At 44.2% G+C, this 26,736-nt stretch overlaps 1 protein-coding gene across 6 annotated transcripts in view; it reads right to left on the bottom strand.

The window, feature by feature from the left end:
- CLEC16A (C-type lectin domain containing 16A) overlaps positions 1-26,736 on the bottom strand; it is a 437,038-nt gene that overhangs the window by 206,282 nt on the left and 204,020 nt on the right. For all 6 annotated transcript variants that reach the window (XM_088466918.1, XM_088466921.1, XM_088466922.1 and 3 more), the window contains exon 18: positions 6,724-6,844. In XM_088466918.1, coding sequence (XP_088323044.1) covers positions 6,724-6,844 — 121 coding nt within the window. The remainder of the gene's footprint in view (positions 1-6,723; positions 6,845-26,736) is intronic.

The raw sequence follows: 26,736 nt of genomic DNA, 5'->3' as shown, positions 1-26,736 counted from the left end.
TTTTGCCTAATTAAAGAAGATGTCCTAGTGGTTTTCAAACAAGTTCTGACATTTTTACCTTGGAATAGGTAAAATGAGCCCTGCCCCCCTTGGCGGTGCCCCTGCTAAAACAGCCTGCGGGTGCCGTCCCCATAAAATAGCATTAGAATATGTACTTATTTTGACAAAGATATCTAACTTAATGACAAATATGTCACTAAATATACAGATGTGTCTTCATGCACCTAGCAAAATATAAAAATAAATAGCGGTACAGCGGTCACAGTCAGTGAATGGATGCCAGGCGCAGCAGCCCGGTATGTCCGTTAAGTGACGGGCACGCCCCCATGAGTGATGAAAAGGGGATGCGTCTTAAAGACACGCCCCTTTTCTCGTGGTCACATCCTTTCTTTGGGCATGCACGCACGAGTGCCCTTTCTCTAGAGTGAACACTAATAATGCAACTGCATCCTTGCCCTTAGGTCTCAACAAAACATTTATTTGATTGTTACCACATAACAAACAGAATTGTTCTCTTATACCCTATTCAGATATAAATTCCCGGCTTCAACCTGGCTTGGACCCGGGACACAGAGCACGGTTTGAAGCCGGCTAGCCCTTTTACACATGGGTGACAACCGGGGTTATTCCCGGGTCGTCACCGTTCACAACAGACCAGGTTGGTGCAGTGACCCTGGTCTTCCATCAGGCAGCAGTGAAAGATTGGAGATTATGCCATCTCCAAGCGCCACTGAGTCGCCCATTCTGAGCTTTTTAGGCATGGTTCGTACCCGGGAATAACCCTACCACCAAGCTGGGTTGTGCACCCGGGACTCCGACCTGGGTCAACCCCTTTCACACATAGGTTTAGATTGGAAATACAGGCGCTGGAATGGTCTGTTTGACTAAGCAGCTGCTTAAAATAGGGTTCGTCAGACCCCAACCAACATGAGCATATAAAAGAATAGCAGCGCTACAATGAGTAAATCACAATAGTATACAAATAAAATATAATAAACATTTAATATATATAAATATAAAATTATTCAGAAATTCACAAATGTACAAATGACACAAAAAATTGAGCAATGAAAATTATGAGCAGTAGGAGATTGAGTTTTTTAGCCTCTTCCAGCAAATTCAAAATATATTGCCTGTTCCTATGTATGCCTCTGGATAATAGATACCAAATATTGTCAGTCTCAGTTGGCGTATAGTGTGTTAAATCCAACAATAGTTACCAAGTTCTAGCACCAATAGAGGGATGGTCCTATTGGCATACAGCTCCATATGCTGCACTCGGAGCCCTCAGAAGACCATGGTGTGGATAGGATGTTTTTTGAATCCGCAGGATGTGCACAAGATTTTCCTGTATAAAGGACCAACGGTAACCGGAAGGCAGGTCCAGGCTGATTTAAGTGTCCCGAGGTGACACTTGTTGGATAGAGGCGGGCCACTGATGCGTTTCGCTGTGTAAATAACAGCTTTTTTAAATGTGAAAATGTAGTGTCCAGGAGGGTCTTCTTATACCCCTCTGATTAGTTGCTCAATTACACATGATTCCAATGAAAAAAATAAAAATAATAAAATATATCAACCGATAAAATATAAGACTTGATTAGATGATTGACTGGAATCATGTGTAATTGACCAACTAATCAGAGGGGTATTATTCAGGAAAATCTTGTGCACATCCTGCGGATTCAAAAAACATCCTATCCACACCATGGACTTCTGAGGGCTCCGAGTGCAGCATATGGAACTGTATGCCAATAGGACCATCCCTCTATTGGTGCTAGAACTTGGTAACTATTGTTGGATTTAACACAATATCCTCCGACTAAGACTGTCAATATTTGGTATCTATTATCCGGAGGCATACATAGGAACAGGCAATATATTTTAAATTTGCTGGAAGAGGCTAAAACACTCAATCTCCTACTGCTCATAATTTTCATTGCTCAAATTTTAGTGTAATTTGTACATTTGAGAATTTCTGATTTATTTTATATTTATATATATTAAATGTTTATTATATTTTATTTGCATACTATTGTGATAAACTCATTGTAGCGCTGCTATCCTTTTATATGCCCTTTCACACATAGCCTAGACCTGGGTTGGTGTGCGTGCACCGGCAAAAACGTGGGTATTTAGTGAAAGTGGGTATTATAGAAATGGTTGTGCCATAAAATAGCAGCATATTGCTGTAAAGACTAAAGTGATGTCAACTTAAAATTGCACAAGGCGAGAAATAAATTAAAGATAACAAACCATCAGTTTGCATGAAGTATGATAGGCAAATTATAGTAAAGCGGATGGTTTATGGCTCCAGAGAATATGATATCATTGTAGAATTCTTGAGAACAAAAGCACACCAAGTATTTTTAAGTTTCTTAAGAACTAAGGGCCTGATTCAGACCCACTCGCGAGCGGCTGTCCGCTCGCAAGTGGGTCGATGTTCTGGACTGAGCATGCGCACGACGGAGGGAGCTCCGTCGTGTGCATGCGCCAGACCCGACGAGCGAAGGAAAGTCCTTCGCTCGTTGTGTCCGATCAAAGGGGGCGTACTGTCAATGTTGATTGACAGCACGCCCCCTTTGGTGGGCGTGCCTCCCTGACGGGGGCGTTCCCACGGGAACGCCTCCCGTCAGAAGCCGGCCCACTGACATCACTAGTGATGTCAGTGGGAGTGATTTTGGCTCTGATAGAGCCAAAATCACTCCGGAGCTTGCGGTTGAAAACCTCAACCGCAGGCTCCAGCTCGCAATTTCGATGGTCGCGATGGTCACGACCATCGCGGCCATCACAATGCACGCTCGTATAGCCTGTGGGTGGTGACCCACAGCTATACGAGCGTCCAGGAGGACGCTCCATTTTCATGGAGCCCGGCCCTCATTCAGAGCGTGCGCTCTGCTCAGAGCGTACGGCTCTGAATGAGGGCCTAAAAGCTTTCACAAGCAGAGGAAGCCCTCTAAAACCATTGTTTAATGTTTGTACTAAACATTTATTCAACTTGTACTCAAAAGTGCTTTTACAATTGAAGTAAACTAAATTACAAGTGAAGCAGCAGGACCACATTAACAATGGGGCTGATGGGACTACAGCTCCAGGCCTCTACCTAAAAATAGGCCCAGCACCAGACACTCAGCTGGCCACACGGTCAGCCATAAATCATAAGAATTAAATTGTATTTCTATTTAGCTCACAAAATGAGGTCAAGTTTTAAATAATTAGGGAGACATAGGGGCAGATAGCGTTGGTGTCTTAGTCGCAAATAACTACGGCAAACCCTGCAGGAGACTGCACTGATTAATTTGATATGCGACAAGATGCAGCATATTTTTTCCACACCAAGTTCCGTTATGTCTTGTATACAAACTCAGACGCACACAGATATACAAGTGTTACATATTACATTAATCAGTGCAGTCTCCTGGCGTGCACATGCATCTAAATACATTTTCATGCGAAATAAACGCTCGGTGCAAGCTGATTCGCACTGGACCTTGCACCTCACTCACACAGACATTTTTCACCGCATGACGTATTGAGGCTAGGTGTATGAGGACATATTTGTATATTTAGTGACATACATGTCATTAAGTTAGATATCTTTGTCAAAATAAGTACATATTCTAATGCTATTTTCATGTACTAGTATTACTATCCATGTTAAAATAGCAAAACCCCACATACTGAGTGAATGTGCATTCTTCTTATTTGTAAATAAAACTGAATATTGAGCTTAACTGAATGAGATTCCCCTGCAACTGTCCCAATAAATAAGTAATCATGAGTTACCGGTACAGAGGTTCCTCACATGGGATGCGTTCAGAATCCCGACGACTGGGATTCCGGCGTTCAGAATGCCAACGCCTGAATCCCCACACTTATCAGAATACCGATGCTTTCCTCCCGACTGCCGAGATCCCGAAGGTAAGTACTGGGATAAGGAGGAGGGTTGGGGCAAGGGGTTAGGCACTAGGGGGAGAGTTCAGGTAAGGCTGGTGGGGGGGAGGAGGTTGGGTTTAGGCTGCGGCAAGGGAGGGCTGGTTACAGGAGGAGGGGTGGTTATGTTTAGGCTGTGGGGAGGGAGGGTTAGGGTAGGCTTACTTATCTCTAGGCGTCGGGATTGCAACCTGGTCGGGATGCAGGCGTCAGGATTCTAACCGCAGGGATCCCCGAGCGCTGGCATCCCATACCCATCCCCTCCACATTGCTTACATGTCACAGCTCCACCTGAATGTATATTATTATATAACAAGCAGCTACAATCAGATTGTGGTGTGCGACAGTGACAAAATGACATGGTTTTTGGAACATTTGGATTTATTTTGGTAACATTATTACACTATATGCTATTTCTTCTTGGATTGTCATGGTTGGAACACATTCACAGGAGATACTGTACTCTCCAAATATATTCGAAATAAATTGTTTGACCTTAAATTGGTATGCAAATACATTTTTCAGTGAGGAACAACACACGGGTGCGTGTTGTCCTAAGATCTACACTATTATTATGCACTTTATTTTTTGGTTGATACTTCCCTCCCTCCCTACAGGGGGAAGGACTAATGAGAGAAGTGTACAATCTCCAATCAAACAGCATATGATGAGTGAATCTGTGATTTGGCATCTAGTATACATAAACATATTAGATGATTTAAAAGTGAACTAATACAACGTTACTGTACACCAGTGATTTTCAACCTTTTTCAACTAGAAGCACGCTACACAAGATTTTAAAACTGCCAAGGCACCATATCCGGCGTTGCGGCGTGCATGACCAATGAAAAAACATACACATTGGCATACACATAAAAAAATACACACACATTGGCCTCACAGGAATAAAACACACTACAGTACAAGTCATGCTTGCCTACTTTTGAAAAAGCATTTCAGGGAGATTGTGATAGCAGCACCTATGAATACGGTGGTAAAGTGGCCATGTACTGCTGCATCTGAGAGGCCTGTCATAACTTACATCCAAATGTAAATGAGCCCCAAAGCAGTCAGTAAGGTCTACATGTTCATTAAAACACACTGATACTTTTCAGAAAATGCATGTAGCCATAGGGATCATTGTGCTTTATAACTAATGCAGGGAAATAATACTAATGATCCCATTTGAATATATATACACATATATATATATATATATATATATATATATATATATATATATATATATATATAAATAAAAAAGCTACATAATGGGGGTAAGGTGCAAGTATGGTACAAGTGTACACGCTGACCGCGGCGGCACACTTGACTACCGCTCATGGCATACTAGTGTGCCACGGCACAGTGGTTGAAAAACACTGCTGTACATTAAAGGGCGTCTCTGTTAATTCTGCCAAACCTAGCTTTATACGACGTGTCCACAAAGTTAAACAGCCCTTTTAGTTGCGACATGCCGTGGTGTGACTCAGTAGCGCAGTGTGTCTTTTTTTTCAACTTTTTTTTTACCTTCAAATGCTTTTATTCGCAAAGTGATGCATATAAGACACACAAGCACCTTATGCTGATTATAATGATATGCGGCATGTCTATGTTCTGTGTGTGACTGTGTGTGTATCTGCATATGAAATGCTACGTTACAGTGCCCCAGGCTGCTGACACTAAAACATTGCATTTTGCATAAGACACATTTGAAGGTACAAAGTAGCACAAAAAGCTGCTCAGCGCTACTGAGCTGCACGGCACTCACGCGTCTTGTAGCACACAGAGGGAAGATGTACGTGGACACATCTGTATGCAGCAGAAAGTACAGTAAGCATTTACACTGCCATTCACCAGCACACGGATACGTTCGTATTGCAACAACATGAACGTCTAGGCAGTCATGGACATACAAACATATTTTCTAAAATCTGGGTTATCCTGCAATAGCAAACAAACAAGCATAACAGTGTTGTGGGTATTCACAAGACAGATTGTGCCTTATTGTACATATGCACAACCTCTGGACACCACGTGTGGTGGCATAATCTAATTTTGGGGTCCCCCGATTGTCAAATACATAATATTTTGTAATGAGTACAACCTCTTGTGGCCCTGCATGGGTGGGGCCACAATAGAGCATCAGGGATGTTTTCTGACAGGATTCAGACTATCATCACTGAAAATAATGCAGATGGTCTAAGGGGAGTTATTTGTTGCAGGAGGCAGGATGTTAACGACACTGGATAACACAGTGCTGAAAACAACCAGAAATACTTTGAAGTCTTGGTGGGGTTTTTTATGAGTATTTTGAGAATTTTTTATATTGTGTTTTACATTTAATTCTTGTTTTTTATATTAGGTTGATAAAAAGTGTTGGGTAGCAGTGGGAGAAGAGCTGGGGTAGAGTAGGTTGTTAAAAAGAGCTGGGTAGAAGGATGGGAAGGAGAAGGGCACAAAGGGACACCTCACTTACTAATGCCTATTGGAACACCACTGCTGGTGAGTGCATGACATATAAGCTCTAGAACTTAGCGAGACATTGATTGAGCAAGTCTGTTCTTGCAGTATCTGATTTGAGGAAGGGTGGGGGGATTGCTTAAAGTATTCCAGTCAGCTATGGTTTTAAATAAAGACAAGATTTGTGAATCTATTTCTTGGGAACACAGTTCTTCCTCCAATTGATTTCTTATGAGTGAATATACAGTACTAATAAAAAAACCTGAAAGCTCCACATTAATTGTTAATGGTCACAGCATCTCAAAGTGTTCTAGTAAAGATCATGGCACTCACTGAGGTCGAGAACGTCATCTGTCTTTATGAGGTCCTCTTCTCGGGTCAAAGGTAACTGCGTCTCTGGTTCTTTCCGAAGCTGTAGTGAAAGTGATCTTAACATAAAGAATACTCTAATTGCCTGGGAAAAAGAAGAAGAAATGTTTTGTTTTTTTTAAATTGTCCAAATTAATATTTTTTTACACATTTGAAATTGACAGATTATATTTTAGCAACATGATGAAAAAAAAAAAAAAAAAGAGGGATTATTACCAAGTAACAAACTATGTTCCGCGGAGACAAATGATCTACAGTTACATGATGTGACTGGAAATCCAGGCACTTAGAAGTCACTAAGTATTAGAGCTGTGTTCAACAACTACTCGTACTAACAGAAGTCATAAATCCCCAGTAAATTCTAGATCTTAGCCAATTCCCTGGAAACAGTGAAACAAAGGGTGGAATTCAATTAGACACGAGGGGGGTTGCTGCTGCAGAGGTGTAGAAACGACAACCCTCGCGGCCCGATCTCTCCCCAGATTCGCACCGCTTTCGTACGCAGCCCTATGGGACTGCGAAAAACAGCTTTAAGTCTGGAGCAATCGGAAGTGCTGCATATAGCTGCACTTACTAATGCTGTAACAGGGCTCATGGCTGATTGAATTCCTCCCAAAGACTCGGACACCTGATATTTGAGTTTTAAGCCGGGTACGCAGTGGAGCGATGTCGGCAAGATATGTTGTTTCCGGGCGAATCCGAACGACATATCGGCCAACATATCGGCTGGGCACACATCGCTAAAACCCAGTTTTAGATTGTATTTCTACACTTATAGAACCTCTACATTTTGAAAAATATTTTATTGCCATTACAGTTTTAGAATTATCAAATACAAATGCATAACTTATAGAATCCAAACGCCCACAACATATTCTAGTGACGTACGACTTGAGATATGTGTTAGCATGAAACACATGTAAAAAAAACCAAACTCAAACACTAGTAGTTCCTTGACTGCCTTGAAGCGGTTAATTGTTTCTCACTTATAGGGAAAATGAACAAATGAGCATATATACTTTTTTAGATTGATTAAAACAATTATATTAAAGGTGCAAATACGTTACAATGACCTGTTAGAAAATAAAAAGTCTTAAGTGATGGACATTTACAGTATAATGGCAGCCAGCATGACTGGATCTATTTGCCAAATATAATATTAGTTCTCTTTACGCATTAAGGGCTTCGTGCAGTTATATCGAATCATGCCACAAATCACAGGCGTAAAAGGAGTTCACTAAAAAAGATGCAACTGCATGCATATGTAACTATCGCAAGCTGCGTGCAGAACATCACCAACTTCCCATGTGTACTGTTTAAAAGGCATACTTCACCTACAAATACACCCATGTTTTAAACATTTGGTATGTATTCAAATATTAGCCTTCAATAAAACCCTCTAATAGACTAAATGCAACTTTCCATCTCACATACAAAAAATTAATACATAAATAATATCACAAGCCACAAATAAGATCAGAAAGCACCTATCAGCATCAGCAGTGCTTTCACAATCAGCCAATCACAACCAATTCTCTAGTGCTGGTGACCATCATCATCATGTATTTGCATCCATGGAGCGGATTCAATTAGCCACGTTAAGCGTAGTTCTTACAGCGTGTTACATTACTGCGCACTATTTTCAGCACGCGGCCCAAAAAAGCTGATCATGGAGGTCACGCCATAAGTCTGCATGACTGTACCTATGATAAGTGTGAGGGAAAAGTGGTGAAATCACCCTGAGCCCCCAAAAAGTGGGCAATAAGATGGCAGGGTAGCATAGAAACCTGTTAGTGGCCATGTGCAATGTAATTGGAGCTCTTAAAAAATGTCAAATGGTTGATTTTTTTTTCTTTTTTTATTAAGCAAGTGTTTTCTAGTAAATGAAATGCTCTAATGAACTTTGGAATTCTGTTAAAGGAATCGGTGGATAACTGAATTAGGGCCTAAGTGTACGTATGTATAAAATATATATATATATATATATATATATTTTATACACACACACATACAGTCAGGTGCATAAATATTGGGACATTGACAGAATTTTCATATTTTGGCCTCTATTCACCACCACAATGGCTTTGAAATGAAACAAACAAGATGTGCTTTAACTGCAGACTTTCAGATTTAATTTGAGGGTAATTACATCCAAATCAGGTGAACGGTGTAGGAATTACAACGGTTTCTATATGTGCCTCCCACATTTTAAGGGACCAAAAGTAATGGGACTATCAACTCAAAAGCTATTTCATGGACAGATGTGGGCTATTCCCTTGTTATTTCATTATCAAGTAAGCAGGTAAAAGCTCTGGAGTTGATTCTAGGTGTGACATTTGTATTTGGAATCAGTTGCTGTCGACTCTCAATATGAGATCCAAAGAGCTGTCACTATCAGTGAAGCAAGCCATCATTAGGCTGAAAAATCAAAACAAACCCATCAGAGAGATAGCAAAAACATTAGGTGTGGCCAAATCAACTGTTTGGAACATTCTTAAAAAGAAAGAATGCACCGGAGAGCTCAGCAACACCAAAAGACCCGGAAGACCACGGAAAACAACTGTGGTGGACGACAGAACAATTATTTCCCTGGTGAAGAAAAATTCCTTCACAACAGTTGGCCAAATCAAAAACAGTCTTCAGGAGGTAGGTGTATATGTGTCAAAGTAAACAATCAAGAGAAGACTTCACAAGAGTGAATATAGAGGGTTCACCACAAGATGTAAACCATTGCTGAGCCATAAAAACAGGAAGACTAGATTAGAGTTTGCCAAACAACATCTAAAAAAGTCATTACAGTTCTGGAACAACATCCTATGGACAGATGAGACAAAGATCAACTTGTACCAGAGTGATGGGAAGAGAAGAGTATGGAGAAGGAAAGGAACTGCTCACGATCCAAAACATACCACCTCATCAGTGAAGCATGGTGGTGGTAGTGTCATGGCGTGGGCATGTATAGCTGCCAATGGAACTGGTTCCCTTGTATTTATTGATGATGTGACTGCTGACAAAAGCAGCTGAATGAATTCTGAAGTGTTTCGGGCAATATTATATGCTCATATTCAGTCAAATGCTTCAGAACTCATTGGACGGCGCTTCACAGTGCAGATGGACAATGACCCGAAGCCTACTGCAAAAGCAACCAAAGAGTTTTTTAAGGCTAAAAAGTGGAATGTTATGCAATGGCCAAGTCAATCCCCTGACCTGAGTCCGATTGAGCATGCATTTCACTTGATGAAGACAAAACTGAAGGGAAAATGCCCCAAGAACAAGCAGGAACTGAAGACATTTACAGTAGAGGCCTGGCAGAGCATCACCAGGGATGAAACCCAGCGTCTGGTGATGTCTATGCGTTCCAGACTTCAGGCTGTAATTGCCTGCAAAGGATTTGCAACAAAGTATTAAAAAGTGAAAGTTAGATTTAGTATTGTTTAGTTTGTCCCATTACTTTTGGCCCCTTAAAAAGTGGGAGGCACATATAGAAACCGTTGTAATTCCTACACCGTTCACCTTATTTGGATGTAATTACCCTCAAATTAAATCTGAAAGTCTGCAGTTAAAGCACATCTTGTTTGTTTCATTTCAAAGCCATTGTGGTGGTGAATAGAGGCCAAAATATGAAAATTCTGTCAATGTCCCAATATTTATGCATCTGACTGTATATATATATATATATATATATATATATCTCACATTTTCTGCTCACATAGAGGCTGTAGTACAGTATCTCGACATGGCTGCATATGGGCCTTAAGACATTTTTCTATGCATCTGTCTTTTAAATAAATAATGTATGCTTGATTTATTTCCAACTCTGCATCAACCCCTGAAATGAACACAAAATCTCAGAATCACAGAAGTGGAAATCCAATATCAACGCACAGTTCTTATACAACAATATGATGATAACTTTGTAGTTAAGCAGAAAATGTAGCCACACACACACCCCTGAAGTGCCATGTTCCTCACAGGCTGAACTGTTATATAAACTGCAGCGGATGTCAGCTGACAATTATACCGCTATTATAACTAAATTCTAGGTCTAACCCGGATGTTGGAACAGGGTTCCAAACTGGATCAGACCTGTAATTTAGTCGGCGCCGACCCAAGATATTCCCGAGTCGGCGCCGTTCACACCGGAGCCGGGTCTGCAGTGTACCGGCTCTTCCGGCGTGGAAGTGGACTATTGGAGAAGACGTCATCTCCAAACGCCACTGAAGCCGGCAAACCATCCTGACCCGGACCGTGCCGTTTACACTGCAGGGTTACACGGGTCATTCCCATGTTAAACCCTGCAAGTTAACCTGGATTAGATTGCCGGGTCACTCAGGAATCCAACCCTGTCCCCTTTTACACCATGGAGCTACCCGGGTTAAACCTGCAAAAACCCGGGTTTTAGCTCTGGTGTAAAAGGGGTATTACACTGATCCTCCAGTGTGTGAACCTTATAGAGTACCAATGCTGAGAACTGTGCATCTATCAAATCATTAGGGATTTTGCAGGGGAGGGACACTTGTGGTTCTCATAATTTTCAAAAACAAAGTTCTATAGAATTTCTCTTTAAAAGAGCCATGTTGCATGAAATCTGGCAACACAAACTACATCTGTGTAAACAAGAAAGGGTGCAATAAACTTTACAACAGCACAAGTCTAAAGGTTTAGACCGATCCTTTAACTTTAAATCTTTATACAACGGTTTAAAATAAAAAGTAATTCTCCTAACCATTGTAGCACAGATAAAGTAACCCATTTCTTTTAAGTCAATTAACAATAGATGAAAGAACAAACATTGCTTTCCAAGTACTCAGTGCACTGAAGCGTTGTTCAGGCTGCAGATATGTAAGTAACACTGTGCATGTATGAGATGTACACAGAATCTCACTGCTAAAAAACAAAATCACATTTAACATTGATGCCAATTTAATTCTCTGTAAACGGTATTTAAAAGAGAACCTATGAGCAAATGAATTCCATTTAATAGCTTTACTATACAGCCATGGGTTTTGAGAATGACACAAGTATTGGTTTTCACAAAGTTTGCTGCTTCAGTGTTTAGACCTTTTTGTAAGATGTTACTATGGTATACTGAAGTAAAATTACAAGCATTTCATAAGTGTCAAAGGCTTTTATTGACAATTACATTAAGTTTATGCAAAGAGTCAATATTTGTAGTGTTGACCCTTCTTTTTCAAGACATTTGCAGTTCACCCTGGCATGCTGTCAATCAACTTCTGGGCCACATACTGACTGATGGCCGCCCATTCTTGCCTTGCGGGTAATTACCACCATTAATAAATAATTTATATACTGGAATTTAAATATAGTGAGCCTCACGCATTTTATACCTTATCAGCTAGATTTCAAATGGACTTGTCATACAAATAGCTGCCAACCCATTTCTCACCCCACACCCCTCCACCCCAACACATGCTCCCCACCTCCCATTTTTCCTCCCCCATTGTCTCTCTATCACTATCTTCTGTGCGTCTCTGGGGTGTGGATTACCAGGTAGACAGTAAAAAGGTTGACTGTCTAGATAGACACCAGGGGGTAAATTTACTAAAGTGAGAGTTTTTAGAAGTGAGTTTTAAAAGTGATGTTGCCCATAGCAACCAATCAGATTCTAGCTATTATCTTCTAGAAGGTGCTAGTTAAATGTTAAGTAGAATCTGATTGGTTGCTATGGGCAACATCACTTTTAAAACTCACTTCTAAAGACGCTCACTTTAGTAAATTTACCCCCAGATGTTAGACGGTCAATATGTCAACTGGGACAAAAAGTTGTCACACTAAAGGTAGACCTATAAGAAGGTCAACAGGTACAAATGGTCGACAGGGTCAAAAGGTCGACATGAAAATGGTCAACATGATTATTTTTTTTAGCCCTAATCTTCCCCTTGGTGCCTAACCCTCCTTCCTGGTGCCTAATTCTAACCCTCCCTCCTAGTGCCTAACCCTAACCGTCGGGGTAAGTTGCTAACCGTAAAAAAACAAAACAAAATAGTAATAAAAAAAGTGTCGATCATTTTTTTGTCGACATCATGTCGACATTTTGACCCTATTGACCATTTGTACCTGTCGACCTTTAGTGTGTTGATCTTGTGTCCCAGTCTGTCTATTGACTGTTTAACATCTGGTGTCTATCTAGATATTGTCGACCATTTTAGTGTGTAGTCCGGAACCCACATCTCTGATAATGGTGGGAGGGGTCAGAGATCACAACTGTCACTACATTCCGACATGGAGACATAGGAGGGAGATGCATCAAATCTTCTAAAAGATGTTCCTAGAAACCAATCAGCTTCTACCCATCATTTTATAGAATGTACTTGATAAATTATAGAAACTGACTGGTTGCTATGGTCAACTTTCCCACTTTTTAGAAAGTTTTATACATTTCCCCCATAAATTTATCAGTTGATTTTATTATATAGATTTAACCATTAATTCTTATTTTAAATATCATGGGGTGTTATTACAAAAGTATTTTGCCATATTTTCCTATATATTGCTTTTATGTAATAATTTATGCAATAGGTTTGAATTTAACATTGGTGAAGGTTAATAAATTGTGAAATACAACTTGAGCACTTTTTATTAATGAATTAGTCAATCATTTAACTTTGCATAGATATAGTAGTTTATTGCAGTGAACCGTTGAGTAGAGTGTTTTTTATTGGGATTTGAAGAATGGGATTCGTATCTGCATTGCTATTATAATAGGGATGTAGTTATGAGACCTGCAGCCGCAATGCCGCCGGTCTCAATACCGACAGGGAAATCCCGACAAGGGGCTTAAGATAGGCGTTGAAATACCGATGCCTCTCTTAATCCCAACCGCCAGAACGCCAGCCTGAACAAGGCAGGTCCTGGGCGAGCTTAGCATTAGCTGCGGGGGGTAGGTGGGTTAGGGTTAGGCACCCCTAGGGGGGGATGGTTAGTTATAGACACGAAGGGGGGAGGGTTAGGTTACCAAAAGGGAGGATTAGGGGGGGTTAAGTATACTTAAGGATACCAACCATCGGAATGCCGTAGACAGTACTCTGACAGGCGGAATCCCGACAGCCGGCATTACAAACCCATTGCTTAAAACACCCATGTGTTTCTGTGGGGAACAGGCACTTTTTAATATCTGATGTGTAACTTAATGTTTGTATTGATTACGATGCTCTACTTGTTAAGATAAGACAGCGCTTCTAGCGCATTAACACCATGCACTTCCTGGTTATGTGGTTGTGGAATGCAAGCCATGATTACTAGCGAAGTGGATGTTGACTGCTCCGATTACCCAGCTAGCTGTGCGTTCCACTGAGGGGAAGTGAAGCATGAGTGGAACGCATGCCGCAGAGTCCGGAAACATGTTATGGCGGGACTTGTGTTTGCACATTTAAACAGTTTGGGAGATCTAGGTGATTTTAATAGAATTGCTTTTGCTAGATGGTACAATCTTTTGCATATTTGAAACAATGTTATTAATAAGGGGGTGGTACCATTATACACAGAGTGGTATACAGTGGGTTAGTCTTACTCTGCTAGGTATCTTGACAAACGTCAATGCACAGGACCGAAACGTTGATGTGGATGCTATACTTGATGTTTATATGATGAGATGAAAAACAAAATGGAGCCATATGAAGACTGGTGAGTGCACCCCTGGTGTATGTATATGTGTGTATATATATATATATATATTATATATATATATATATATATACACACACACACACTCACATGCATAGACAAACACACACACACATACAGTACATTCGGAAAGTATTCACAGCGCTTCACTTTTTCCACATTTTGTTATGTTACAGCCTTATTCCAAAATGGAATAAATACATTTTTGTCCTCAAAATTCTACACACAATACCCCATAATGACAACTTGTAAAAAGTTTTTTTTAGATTATTGCAAATTTAATAAAAAAAAAACAACAACTAAGAAATCACATGTACATAAGTATTCACAGCCTTTGCCATGAAGCTCAAAATTGAGCTCATGTGCATCCTGTTTCCACTGATCATCCTTGAGATGTTCCTACAGCTTAATTGGAGTCTACCTGTGGTAAATTCAGTTGTTTGGACACGATTTTGAAAGGCATACACCTGTCTATATAAGGTCCCACACTTGACAGTGCATGTCAGAGCACAAATTATTATTATTATTATCCTTTATTTATATGGCGCCACAAGTGTTCCGCAGCGCCTTACATAGTACATAGAACTAATAAGTGAACAAGAAACAAGTAACTTACAGTACATTACAGTGCAGGACAAGGACACAACTTATATACATTGCTGAAATAGTGATTAAAGCACTCACAATAAGCTGCCGGGAGTTGGCGGTCCCGTGTTAGGTGCCCTAATGGGGAGTAGAGAGTAGAAGAAAATGTAAAGAGAAGCACATGAGGGAAGAGGTCCCTGCTCATGAGAGCTTACATTCTAAGGGGAGGGGCAGACAGACAGGCGTGACACAGAAGGGGAAGATAGGAAGGAAAGAGCATGAGGTGGGTTAGGAGGAGTGCTGGAAGGCCTTGATGAAGTAGTGGGTCTTGAGAGCCCGTTTGAAGATTTGTAGAGAGGTGGAGAGTCTGATAGGGAGAGGGAGAGCATTCCAAAGGTAGGGAGCAGCACGGGCAAAATCTCGGATGCGGGAGTGGGAGGAAGTAATCAGTTGGCAAGAGAGGCGGCATGCATTAGTTGAGCGAAGTGGGCGGGTGGGATTGTGAAGGGAGAGAAGGTCAGAAATGTATGTGGGAGAGGATTTGGTGAGGGCTTTGTAGGTGAATGTAAGAACCTTGAATTGGCATCTGAAGGGGAAGGGGAGCCAGTGTAGGGCTTGAAGGAGAGGGGAAGCAGATATAGAACGTCTGGAGAGGAAGATGAGCCGAGCAGCAGCATTGAGAACAGATTGTAGTGGAGAGAGGTGAGAGACTGGGAGGCCAGCTAGGAGAAGGTTACAGTAGTCCAATCTGGATATGACCAGTGAGTGGATGAGGGTTTTAGTGGCATCCTGGGTGAGGAAGGGTCTAATCCTGGAGATATTTTTTAGGTGAAAACGGCAGGACTGCGAGATGTGCTGAATGTGCGGTTTAAAGGAGAGGGAGGAGTCTAGGATAACTCCAAGACAGCGCACTTTGGGGCTAGAGGAGATAGTTGTGCCATCAATAGATAACGAAATTGTGGAAAGTGATGTAGTGGAAGAGGGTGGGAAGATGATCAGCTCAGTCTTAGACATGTTAAGTTTAAGAAAGCGCTGGGACATCCACGAAGAGACAGCAGAGAGACAGTTGGAGATACGGGTTAGGAGCTCAGGGGTGAGCTCAGGGGTGGAAAGGTAAATTTGAGTATCATCTGCATAGAGATGATATTGGAGGTCAAAGGAGTTAATGAGTTCACCTAAAGAGGATGTATATAGGGAGAAAAGGAGAGGTCCAAGAACAGAACCTTGGGGAAACAAACCAAGCATGAAGTCCAAGGAATTATCTGTAGACCTCCGAGACAGGATTTTCTCGAGGCACAAATCTGGGGAAGGATACTGGAAAATATCTGCTGCTTTGAAGGTTCCAATGAGCACAGTGGCCTCCATCATCCGTAAATGGAAGAAGTTCGGAAACCACCAGGACTCTTCCTAGAGTTGGCTGGCCGTCTAAACTGGGCGATCGTGGGAGAAGGGCCCTAGTCATGGCGGTGACCAAGAACCCGATGGTCACTCTGTCAGAGCTACAGCATTCCTCTGTGGAGAGAGGAGAGCCTTCCAGAAGGACAACCATGTCTGCAGTAATCCACCAATCAGGCCTGTATGGTAGAGTGGCCAGACAGAAGCCACTCCTTAGTAAAAAGCACAGCCAAGATATCAAAGGAGTGGCTTCAGGACACTCTGTGAATGTCCTTGAATGGCCCAGCCAGAGACCAGACTTGAATCCGATTGAACTTATCTGGAGAGATCTGAAAATGGTTGTGTACCGACGCTTCCCATCCAACCTGATGGAGCTTGAGAGGTGCTGCAAAGAGGAATGGGCGAAACTGCCCAAAGATAGGTGTGCCAAGCTTGTGGCATCATATTCAAAAAGACTTGAGGCTGTAATTGCTGCCAAAGGTGCATCAACAAAGTATTGAGAAAAGGCTGTGAACACTTATGTACATGTGATTTCAAAAATCAAAAAAAAAACTTTTTACACTTTGTTATTATGGGGTATTGTGTGTAGAATTTAGAGGACAAAAATTAATTTATTTCATTTTGGAATAAGGCTATAACATAACAAAATGTGTAAAAATTAAGCGCTGTGAATACTTTCCGGATGCACTGTACCCAGCAGTCATAACACTAAAACCACTTGCTTAATATTATGTAGGTCCCTCACATGACTCAAAAACAGCTCTGACCAGGCATGTATTACATAAGTCCTCTGAAAGTGTCCTGTGGTATCTGGCACCAAGATGTTAGCAACAGATCCTTTAAGTTCTGTAAATTGCAAGGTTGGGCCACCATGGCTCAGACTTGTTTTTCCAGCACATCCCATAGAAGCTCAATCTGATTGAGATCTGGGAAATTTAGAGGCAAAGTCAATACCTTGAACTTTGTCATGTTCCTCAAACCATTCCTGAACAATGCAATGTGGAAGGGCACATTATCCTACTGAAAGGGGCCCCAGCCATGAAGGAATACTGTTGCCATGAAGGAGTGTACTTGGTCTGTAACAATGTTTAGGTAGATGTACGTATCAAAGTATCATCCACATGAATGTCAGGACCGAAGGTTTCCCAGCAGAACATTGCCCAGAGCATAACACTGCCTCAGCCGGCTTGCCTTCTACCCATAGTGCATTCTGGTGCTGTCTTTCCCCAGGTAAATAACGCACACCCACCCGACCACCACATGATGTAAAAGTAAACAGGATTTATCAGATCAAACCACCTACATTAGCTCTGTCCTTCATTGGACCACTTTTAGTAGGTACTAACCGCTGTATACCAGGAACACCCCACAAGATTTGCCGTTCTGAAGATGTTCTGACCCAGTTCCAATTTGGCCCTTGTCAAAGTGGCTCACATCCTTACTCTTGCCCATTTTCCTGCTTCCAACACATCAACTTCAAGAACTGAATGTTCAACTGTTGCCTACTCACATCACCCAACATCAGCAGTGGTTTTAATTTTATGGCTGATCGACATATCATATAATATGAGATATGGTAAGAACTTACCCTTGTTATCTCTATTTCTACGAAGTCCATAGGGTTCCACAGGATACCTTGGGGGTATAGGTGTGACGTCAGTCGCAGGGCACCAAAGAGTTAAGCTTTCAGCCTCCCAGGATGCACTAGGTCCCCCTCCTATACCCCGCCCCCAGGCCAAGGCACCTCAGTTAGTTACCAAGCCATAGGCCGGAGGAGGAGAAGGAAGAGAGAGAACAAAGATCTGGACACATACAAGAATCACATTCTCACCAGAGGGAGACGGAAAACCGGTGACCAGAGCAAAGCCCATCTGCAGCACAGGTGCGACAGGGCGGGAGTCCTGTGGAACCCTATGGACTTCGTAGAAATAGAGATAACAAGGGTAAGTTCTTACCATATCTCATATTTTCTACTTCAGGGTCCATAGGGTATCCACAGGATACCTTGGGGATGTCCCAAAGCAGTATCCTTTAAGGGTGGGGACGCTCCTGTGCAGAAAGGAGAATCCGCCGCCCGAAGGAAGCATCCTGAGAGGCGAAGGTGTCAAACCTGTAATACCTCACGAAGGTATGGACAGAAGACCACGTAGCAGCCTTGCAGATCTGAACTGCCGAGGCACCACGTCAAGCTGCCCACGAAGGACCCACAGACCTAGTGGAATGAGCCTTCAGAGAAGGAGGGACCGGTAGGCCTTCATGAAGATAAGCTTCAGAAATAGCCATACGGATCCAGGCTGCCAAAGTTTGCTTTGAAGCAGGCCAACCCTTTTTACAGAAGCCATAGAGGACAACAAAGCGTCCGACTTCCTAAACAAAGAAGTGCGGTCCACATAAGTCCTTAAGGCCCGCACAACATCCAAAGAGGCCTCACCCACGGAAAGACCCGGTGAGTTAAAGGCCGGAACAACTATTTCCTCGTTAACCTGAAACTGGGAAACAACTTTGGGGAGAAACTCGGGCCGAGTGCGGAGCACTGCCCTGTTCCCATGAAAAAAAACCAAGAAAGGGGGTCTACAAGAAAGAGCCCCTAACTCAGAAACACGTCTGGCTGAAGCAACGGCCAGAAGGAAAACAGTCTTAGCTGTTAGCCATTTAATATCCACTGAGCCCAGTGGTTCAAACGGCGGTCCTTGGAGAGTCCTCAGGACCACAGCCAAATCCCAAGGCGCCACAGGTGGAACAAAGGGCGGCTGAATACGGAGAACACCTTGCATAAAGGTGCGCACATCCGGGATTGTAGCAATCCTACGGTGAAACCAGACAGATAGGGCCGAAACCTGTACCTTCAAAGAAGCAAGGCGAAGCCCATGATCTAGTCCCGCTTGCAGGAAGGCGAGAATCCGAGACAGACGAAACTCCCGCGGTGCATAACCTCTCGGTCGACACCACTGGAAGAACGTATGCCACACGCGATGGTATATCCTCGCGGAAGACGGTTTCCGAGCTCGTAACATGGTACACAGCATAGAGCTGGCAAACCCCCAGGACCTCAGCATGGCCGTCTCAACAGCCACGCCACCAAAGACAGCCGAGTCAGGTCCGGGTGAAGACAAGGACCCTGAGACAGAAGGTCCGGTCGTAGCGGCAACCGCAGAGGACTGTCCACGGACAGACCCTGAAGGTCTGAGAACCAGTGCCGTCTGGGCCACGCGGGAGCTATCAACAGGAGCGTCCCTCCTTCCTGTTTGAATTTCCGGATTACCCGTGGAAGAAGGGAGACCGGAGGGAACAGGTATGCGAACCTGAACGTCCACCGGACGGACAGAGCATCCACCAGAGACGCCCCTTCGTCTCTTGTGCGAGACCCGTACACCGGCAACTTGTTGTTGTGCCGGGACGCCATGAGGTCGATTTCTGGAAGACCCCACCTGTCCACCAGTAGTTGAAAAACGTCCGGGTGCAGGGACCATTCCCCTGGATGAACGTCCTGGCGACTTAGAAAGTCCGCCTCCCAATTTAGCACTCCCGGGATGAAGACCGCTGATATGGCCGGAAGATTGCGCTCCGCCCAAACCAGGATCCGAGAGACCTCTACGAGAGCCGCCCGACTGCGAGTTCCTCCTTGCCTGTTTATGTAGGCCACGGTGGTAGCATTGTCCGACTGGACCTGCACCGGGTGACCCTGGAGAAACCGTTGTGCCTGCAGGAGAGCATTGAAGACCGCACGGAGTTCCAAGATATTTATTGGAAGCTCCGCTTCTGTCGGTGTCCACCTGCCCTGGAACAAGTGTGGACCCGAAACTGCTCCCCAGCCTCGAAGACTGGCGTCCGTTGTCAACAGGACCCAATTTGGAACCCAGAACGGACGTCCCTTGTTGAGGTGGGTCATCTTTAACCACCACGCAAGGGACAGGCGAACCTCCGGGGTGAGCACAATCGTCTGGAACTTCAGAGACTGAGGCAGCCCGTTCCACTTGGACAGGATCAGGTGCTGCAGAGGTCTAGAGTGAAACTGGGCGTATTCCACCATGTCGAACACCGACACCATGGAGCCCAGTAACCTCATCGCCGAGTGTAAGGACACCCGGCGGCTGTGCAGACAACTGCGCACCCTTGACTGTAAAGCAGAGATCTTGTCCTCCGTCACGAAGATCCTTTGCTGTCCCGAGTCCAATAAGGCTCCAAGATGCAGAATCCTCCGAGACGGGATTAGAGTGGACTTCTGCCAGTTAATTAGCCAGCCGTGCCGTTGCAGCAGTGCAATGGTCAGGTCCAAGTGGTGTAACAGGAGCTCTGGAGATCCTGCCACCAATAACAGGTCGTCCAAGTACGGCAACATGCGGACTCCTTGCAGCCGCAGAGAAGCCGCCATGATCGCCATAGCGTCCTGTATGTCCAATGACACCATGTAGTCCCCAGGTTCCAGCGCCAGAATGATGGACCGTAGGGTCTCCATCCGAAACTTCGGGACCCGCAAAGACTTGTTGAGTGCTTTGAGGTTGAGAATCGGACGATATGACCCATTGGGTTTCTGTACCAAAAATAGATTTGAATAGAAACCCTGGCCCCTCTGGGAGAATGGAACAGGCACTATAACTCCAGCCTGGAGCATAGTGTGCAATACCTTCCGCAGCTCCGTAGCCTTGTTCCGGTCTGATGGTAGACCCGTGGTGAAGAATCGAGCCGGGGGTCTGTGCCGGAAGGAGAGGGCGTACCCGTGAGAGACCACCTCCAGAACCCAAGTGTCTGTCGTAGTGAACGACCAACACCGGGAGAACTGCAGCAGGCGGCCTCCCACCCTGGGATCCCCCAAGGGGAGACCCGGACCGTCAGGCCGCAGGCTTGTCATCTGGCTTGGGGGCCGGACGTCTGGTACTCCATGCCTGTTTCCGGGGCTTGCCCGATTTCTTAGGGCCAGCCTGTCGAGGAAACGACTGTGGTTTGGGCCTGCCCTGGGCCCTAGATGACCGAAAGGACGATGGTCCAGAACCAGAAGGAGCAGCGGCCGACGGGAGACAAGCAGATTTGGCTGCCGCCAGCGTGGCCACAATCTTATCCAGATCCGGACCGAAGAGAACTTCTCCGGTAAACGGCAACGCTTCCAGACCTTTCTTGGATCTGCGTCCGCCTTCCAGGATCGCAGCCACAAGGTGCGACGAGCAGCTACCGCTGCTGAAGAAATTCTAGACACCAGAGTACTAATGTCTAGAGCCGCCTCGTTGATGTAGGTGGCCGAATCACGGAGATTGCCAATCAACTCCGCTTGTTCGGCCGGACAGTCGGATTCAAAAGAAGCCTCTAATGAATCCGCCCAGCACTCCATCGCTCTGGCAACCCAGCAAATGGCCATAGCCGGCCGTGCTGCCCCCCCTGCAAGGGAATAAGCGGACTTCAGGCAGATTTCTACCTTGCGGTCCGTAGCATCCTTAAGGGAGGACATGGATGGCATCGGCAATGTGGCACTACGGACAAGACGGGTCACGTGAGAATCCACCTGTGGAGGGGATTCACACTTAGCAAAATAATTATCCGCGAACGGATAAGCCACCGCCAGGCGTCTCTGCGGCTGGTATCTTTTGCCAGGTTGTTTCCACGCCTCCTCTAAATGGTCCACCAACTGACCCGAAAGAGGAAAGACTGTGGCATCGCCCTTCACATCTTTGAAAAAGGCATACTTAGATTTAGCCGCTGGGGGAACTTCGTCCTCAATCACCAAGGCTGTGCGGACCGCCCGAATAAGTCCAGGAATATATACTTTGGACTTAGCATCAGCGTCCTTAGTATGGAAAGGTTCCTGATCGTAAGGATCCAGAATCTCCCCATCATCAGACGTCCCTTCGTCATCCTCATCAGGAGCGGACAGAGACGCCACCGGCCTTTTATGAGGCCGCATCACAGACTCCCCTTGCAATACATCCGACAAGTGCTGTAAAGAACTCGTCAGGGAGTTAACCCACGCTGGCTCCTGAGAACCCGGGAGCGGGGAAATAGGGAGACTGTGGGGTACCACCAATTGTTGTGGGAACCCCTGCATGGGTGACGACACCACAGACTGCTGGGACAAACCCATCGGAGTAAACGCGGGCTGCGGAGCTAACTGGCCCACTAAAGCTGTTAACGCCTGAGCGAAACAAGCCCAGGGCGGCTCCTGTACCGGTGCTGTAACCGTAATAGGCCGCGCCATGGACAACACTGCCGGCAAAGGCCCTCCGCGCTACCCTCCCCCTCCGGTACTTTGCACGTGGTACACTGTAGCCGGAGGGGAAAATCACTTTCAGACATGATGGCACCACGTATGTGACCTCTCTCACCAATTAAGTATTAAATAGGCGAGAGACCACCCTGCAGCACCGCACCGCAAGGGCTTTAGCAGAAAGAACAGGGACAGTAATAAAGCTGACAGTTTAGTGAAGAATAGTTACAGGCAGCGCTAGCACAGTCACATACAATGCAGAGAAATAACAATTCCTGCACTAACAGCGCTGATCACTCAACTACACAGACACAGGGCCTGGTAGGACACAGCGCTGCATACACAGACCTGAGCCACAGCGGAGGAGAGGTATGCGGGGGGACCCAGACCACGATGCTTCCTTCCAGACTTCCAGCAGCGTTCACCATGCGTTGCAGAAAAGATGGCCGCCGAGGAGCAGAGAGAAGCTGGCCTGGGGGAGGAGCGCTGACACAGGACCAGTCAGCACAGTGCAGAGAGGGCTGTGTGCAGCGGGGGAGGCGCCGGCTGTGAGACAGGGAAGGCGCGCTCCCCTGGCATGCATTTAACCCCTGGGACGCCGCAGCGCTACCGCTCTGCTGCGGTCCGCTGTCCCAGGGGGTAGTGGAAGCGCAGGTTGGTCGCCTGGCTCCACGCTGCAGCCAGTCCCCAGGGAGCCCCCTGCCTGGGGACTTAGGACCATGTGATCAGCGGGGACCCACCGCGGGACCCCGCTGCTTACCTCTGTCCCCCTTGAATCCGGCCATGGTCCGGAACATCTGGGGTCACCGCTAGCTGTGACCCCAGATGCCCACCAGCATCCCCGGATCAGTACCGGCGTTCTGGTACCGGCGGGGTGTAGGGAAGACAGCATGGACGTCAGGACTGACTGTCCATGCTGTTCATCCAGTTGTGCAGCCACAGCTGCATGAAGAATAAGCTTCAGGGGCTCTTCTAGCCCCCACTCCAACAGGTGCACCCGACTCCGGCCGGGCACCAAACTAAACTGAGGTGCCTTGGCCTGGGGGCGGGGTATAGGAGGGGGACCTAGTGCATCCTGGGAGGCTGAAAGCTTAACTCTTTGGTGCCCTGCGACTGACGTCACACCTATACCCCCAAGGTATCCTGTGGATACCCTATGGACCCTGAAGTAGAAAAATAAATATATATATGTGTACACACAATATAAATTCACAGACACTCAAAGCCTGATTCAGCAAGGATCGCAGTAGCAAAGATGCATCGCAGTGTGCGAACTAGCAATTTTGATGGGAAATGCATTTGCAGAGGCTACGCAAACCAAGAGCACAGCGATTGACAGGAAGTGCCGTGTGTGGGTGGCGACGGGGGGATGCTCAGGCGAATGCATGCCAGTGAGTTGCAACGCCGTTGCAGTGGCATGCACAAATTATCCACTGCAATACCATATGCAGCCTGAGGGCTCATAGCATGTGCTGAAGTTAGTAATTCCTGAGTGAGGTCTGATCTGCCTTAACTGCGCGTATGGGTCAGATGTTATCAATTATTTCACTATATTGCCCAAGTATACGGATGTGTGTAAGGGGAAGTGGGCGTCCTTATATTAGGCTGTGATTGCAATGCGATTGCAAACATTTGCATTTCACTGCTAATATTAGCAACTGCAGTGCGTGCGTTCTAGCAGAATAGCGATCCATGCCGAATCAGGCCCTCACGCCGCAAGTGTGTACTATTATGCAAGGTGCTCCAGTAAGGAAGAAACTGTAGGTATTCCAAAATAATATCCACAATATGGCTAATTAAGCCAAAAAGAGGGCATTTACCGCTATTTAGAAAAAAACACCAAGATTTATTAATCAATCCAACATCACCAAAAGTCCAGGCGTTTCGGCCCCGAAGGATCTTTATCAAGACCAGTCACAGGAAGACAACCATTCAGCATGCAATCACCGTTCACTTTATCTCCTGACACAGCTTAGTAAATAGACCCCTATGACTCATTACATACGAAAAAATAATAGAAGTGCAAACCAAAAAAATATAAATAAAAGAAATAAAGAGATCAACAATAAAGACCAAAAAAGGCTCTACTCCATGCTATATGACACTAAATGGTGATGTTACCCCATTATTGTAAAACTATTTTTAATGGGTTGTTCTTATTTAGACCATCATACTCGGAGCTATAGACGCCTCTGGTGGGTTTGTAGACTTTAGTTGTTAGCTGCCCACTTGATTTGTTGTCCCCGTTAAGTGGATTCTCTTTTTCATATTTATATCTTTACCGGTACCTGAAGTCATGCGTTCCAAAGTGGAACTCGATGCTGCACACAGGTGGGTGTCCTAATTACCAATTTACTAATTAATTTTGATATGTTGTGCTATATTAGGGAGCTCATGAGGCTATGTCAGTATGCTTTTAGCTTGCATGCTGAATGGTTGTCTTCCTTGACTGGTCTTGATAAGGACCCTTCGGGGCCGAAACGTCGATTGACTTTGGACTTTTGCTGATGTTGGATTGATTAATAAATCTTGGTGACTTGTTCTAAAATAGCGGTGTGCCCTCTTTTTGGCTTAATTATCCATATTTTGTGTGACTTATCAGAAGAGATACACAAGAGCTTAATTCAACTAAGCTCTTGTGTATCTCTTCTGATAAGTCTGTTTGAGTGCCGCTTGCTTCCAGCTGTCTGTGTCTACCTATATGCAGTGCACCTCGGCTCATGATGTGTGAATTGGAGTGCCATTATGTGCAGACTATATATATGTATATATAAAAGATTGACTGATCGTTTTGTTTTAAAAAATACCACACACAACACAATTTATATTATAAGTTGATGATGTAAGTGATAGATTTCCAGAGAATAAACCTTTAACAGCAGCTGACAAGAAGTTATTTACCATCACTTAGTGCTCATAAAATTATATGCCTTGACATTATTCCATTTAACAATTGATATGTCTGCTTTGCATGTGTAGTACATGTAGACACTGAGGCAACACTTGCCTGACAAGCCCAGGCTACGCATTTGTAGTTTGACACAAAGTTAAACTTTAACCGTCGATTTGCTGGTACTTCCAGAAACATCAGGATTTGTTTTCCGCATTTTTCAGATTAAATTTTGTGTGCCATTTAAAAGCCCTTTACGGTAAAATACAGAATAAATTAAAATATGTTTAATCTTCTGGAACAAAGTGACTGGATTCACTGTCTATAACTTGATCTGTGTAAGCAATTTAGGCTGCTTCCCAACACTTAAACAGTGAGGTAATATGAAGTTTACAGGAAGCATTCAAAAAAAAAAAGAAAAACAGAATAAGGAATCCTTCTAATTGGTCATAAGAAGAAAAGTTAGTACACTATAGTGCTATATAGATTTCACTCTACTCATTGTTTTTATGCCAAATAAGGAATTTTTTTCTTCTTCCTTTAAATGCTTTTTGCAAATTTAAATGAATAAATGTGTGTAGAACAAAGGCTAGTAACCTATCATTTGAAGATCATGGCATGATATTTACCTCAATAGAACAATCAGTTGGTGTGAATTTGCATGTTTTACACACCATTCAGAGTACAATAAAATGAGGGGAAAAAAATCAATTAAAAAAAAAAATGTTTCCCTAGGACATACATATCTGTGACTCTACAGGGTAATGCCACAACAAAATAAATACTAATATTAAGGATACAGTCAGGTGCATAAATATTGGGACAGACACAGAATTTTAATATTTTGGCCTCTATTCACCACCACAATGGCTTTGAAATGAAACAAACAAGATGTGCTTTAACTGCAGACTTTCAGATTTAATTTGAGGGTAATTACATCCAAATCAGGTGAACGGTGTAGGAATTACAACGGTTTCTATATGTGCCTCCCACTTTTTAAGGGGCCAAAAGTAATGGGACAAACTAAACAATCCTAAATCAAACTTTCACTTTTTAATACTTTGTTGCAAATCCTTTGCAGGCAATTACAGCCTGAAGTCTGGAACGCATAGACATCACCAGACGCTGGGTTTCATCCCTGGTGATGCTATGCCAATCCTCTACTGCAAATGTCTTCAGTTCCTGCTTGTTCTTGGGGCATTTTCCCTTCAGTTTTGTCTTCATCAAGTGAAATGCATGCTCAATCGGATTCAGGTCAGAGGATTGACTT

This window comes from Taudactylus pleione, unplaced genomic scaffold, assembly GCF_031769625.1.
Source record: "Taudactylus pleione unplaced genomic scaffold, aTauple2 ptg000066l, whole genome shotgun sequence".
Classification (NCBI taxonomy): Eukaryota; Metazoa; Chordata; class Amphibia; order Anura; family Myobatrachidae; genus Taudactylus; species Taudactylus pleione.
Note: the sequence above shows the minus strand (reverse complement) of the source record. Positions and strands in the feature narration are given on the sequence as shown.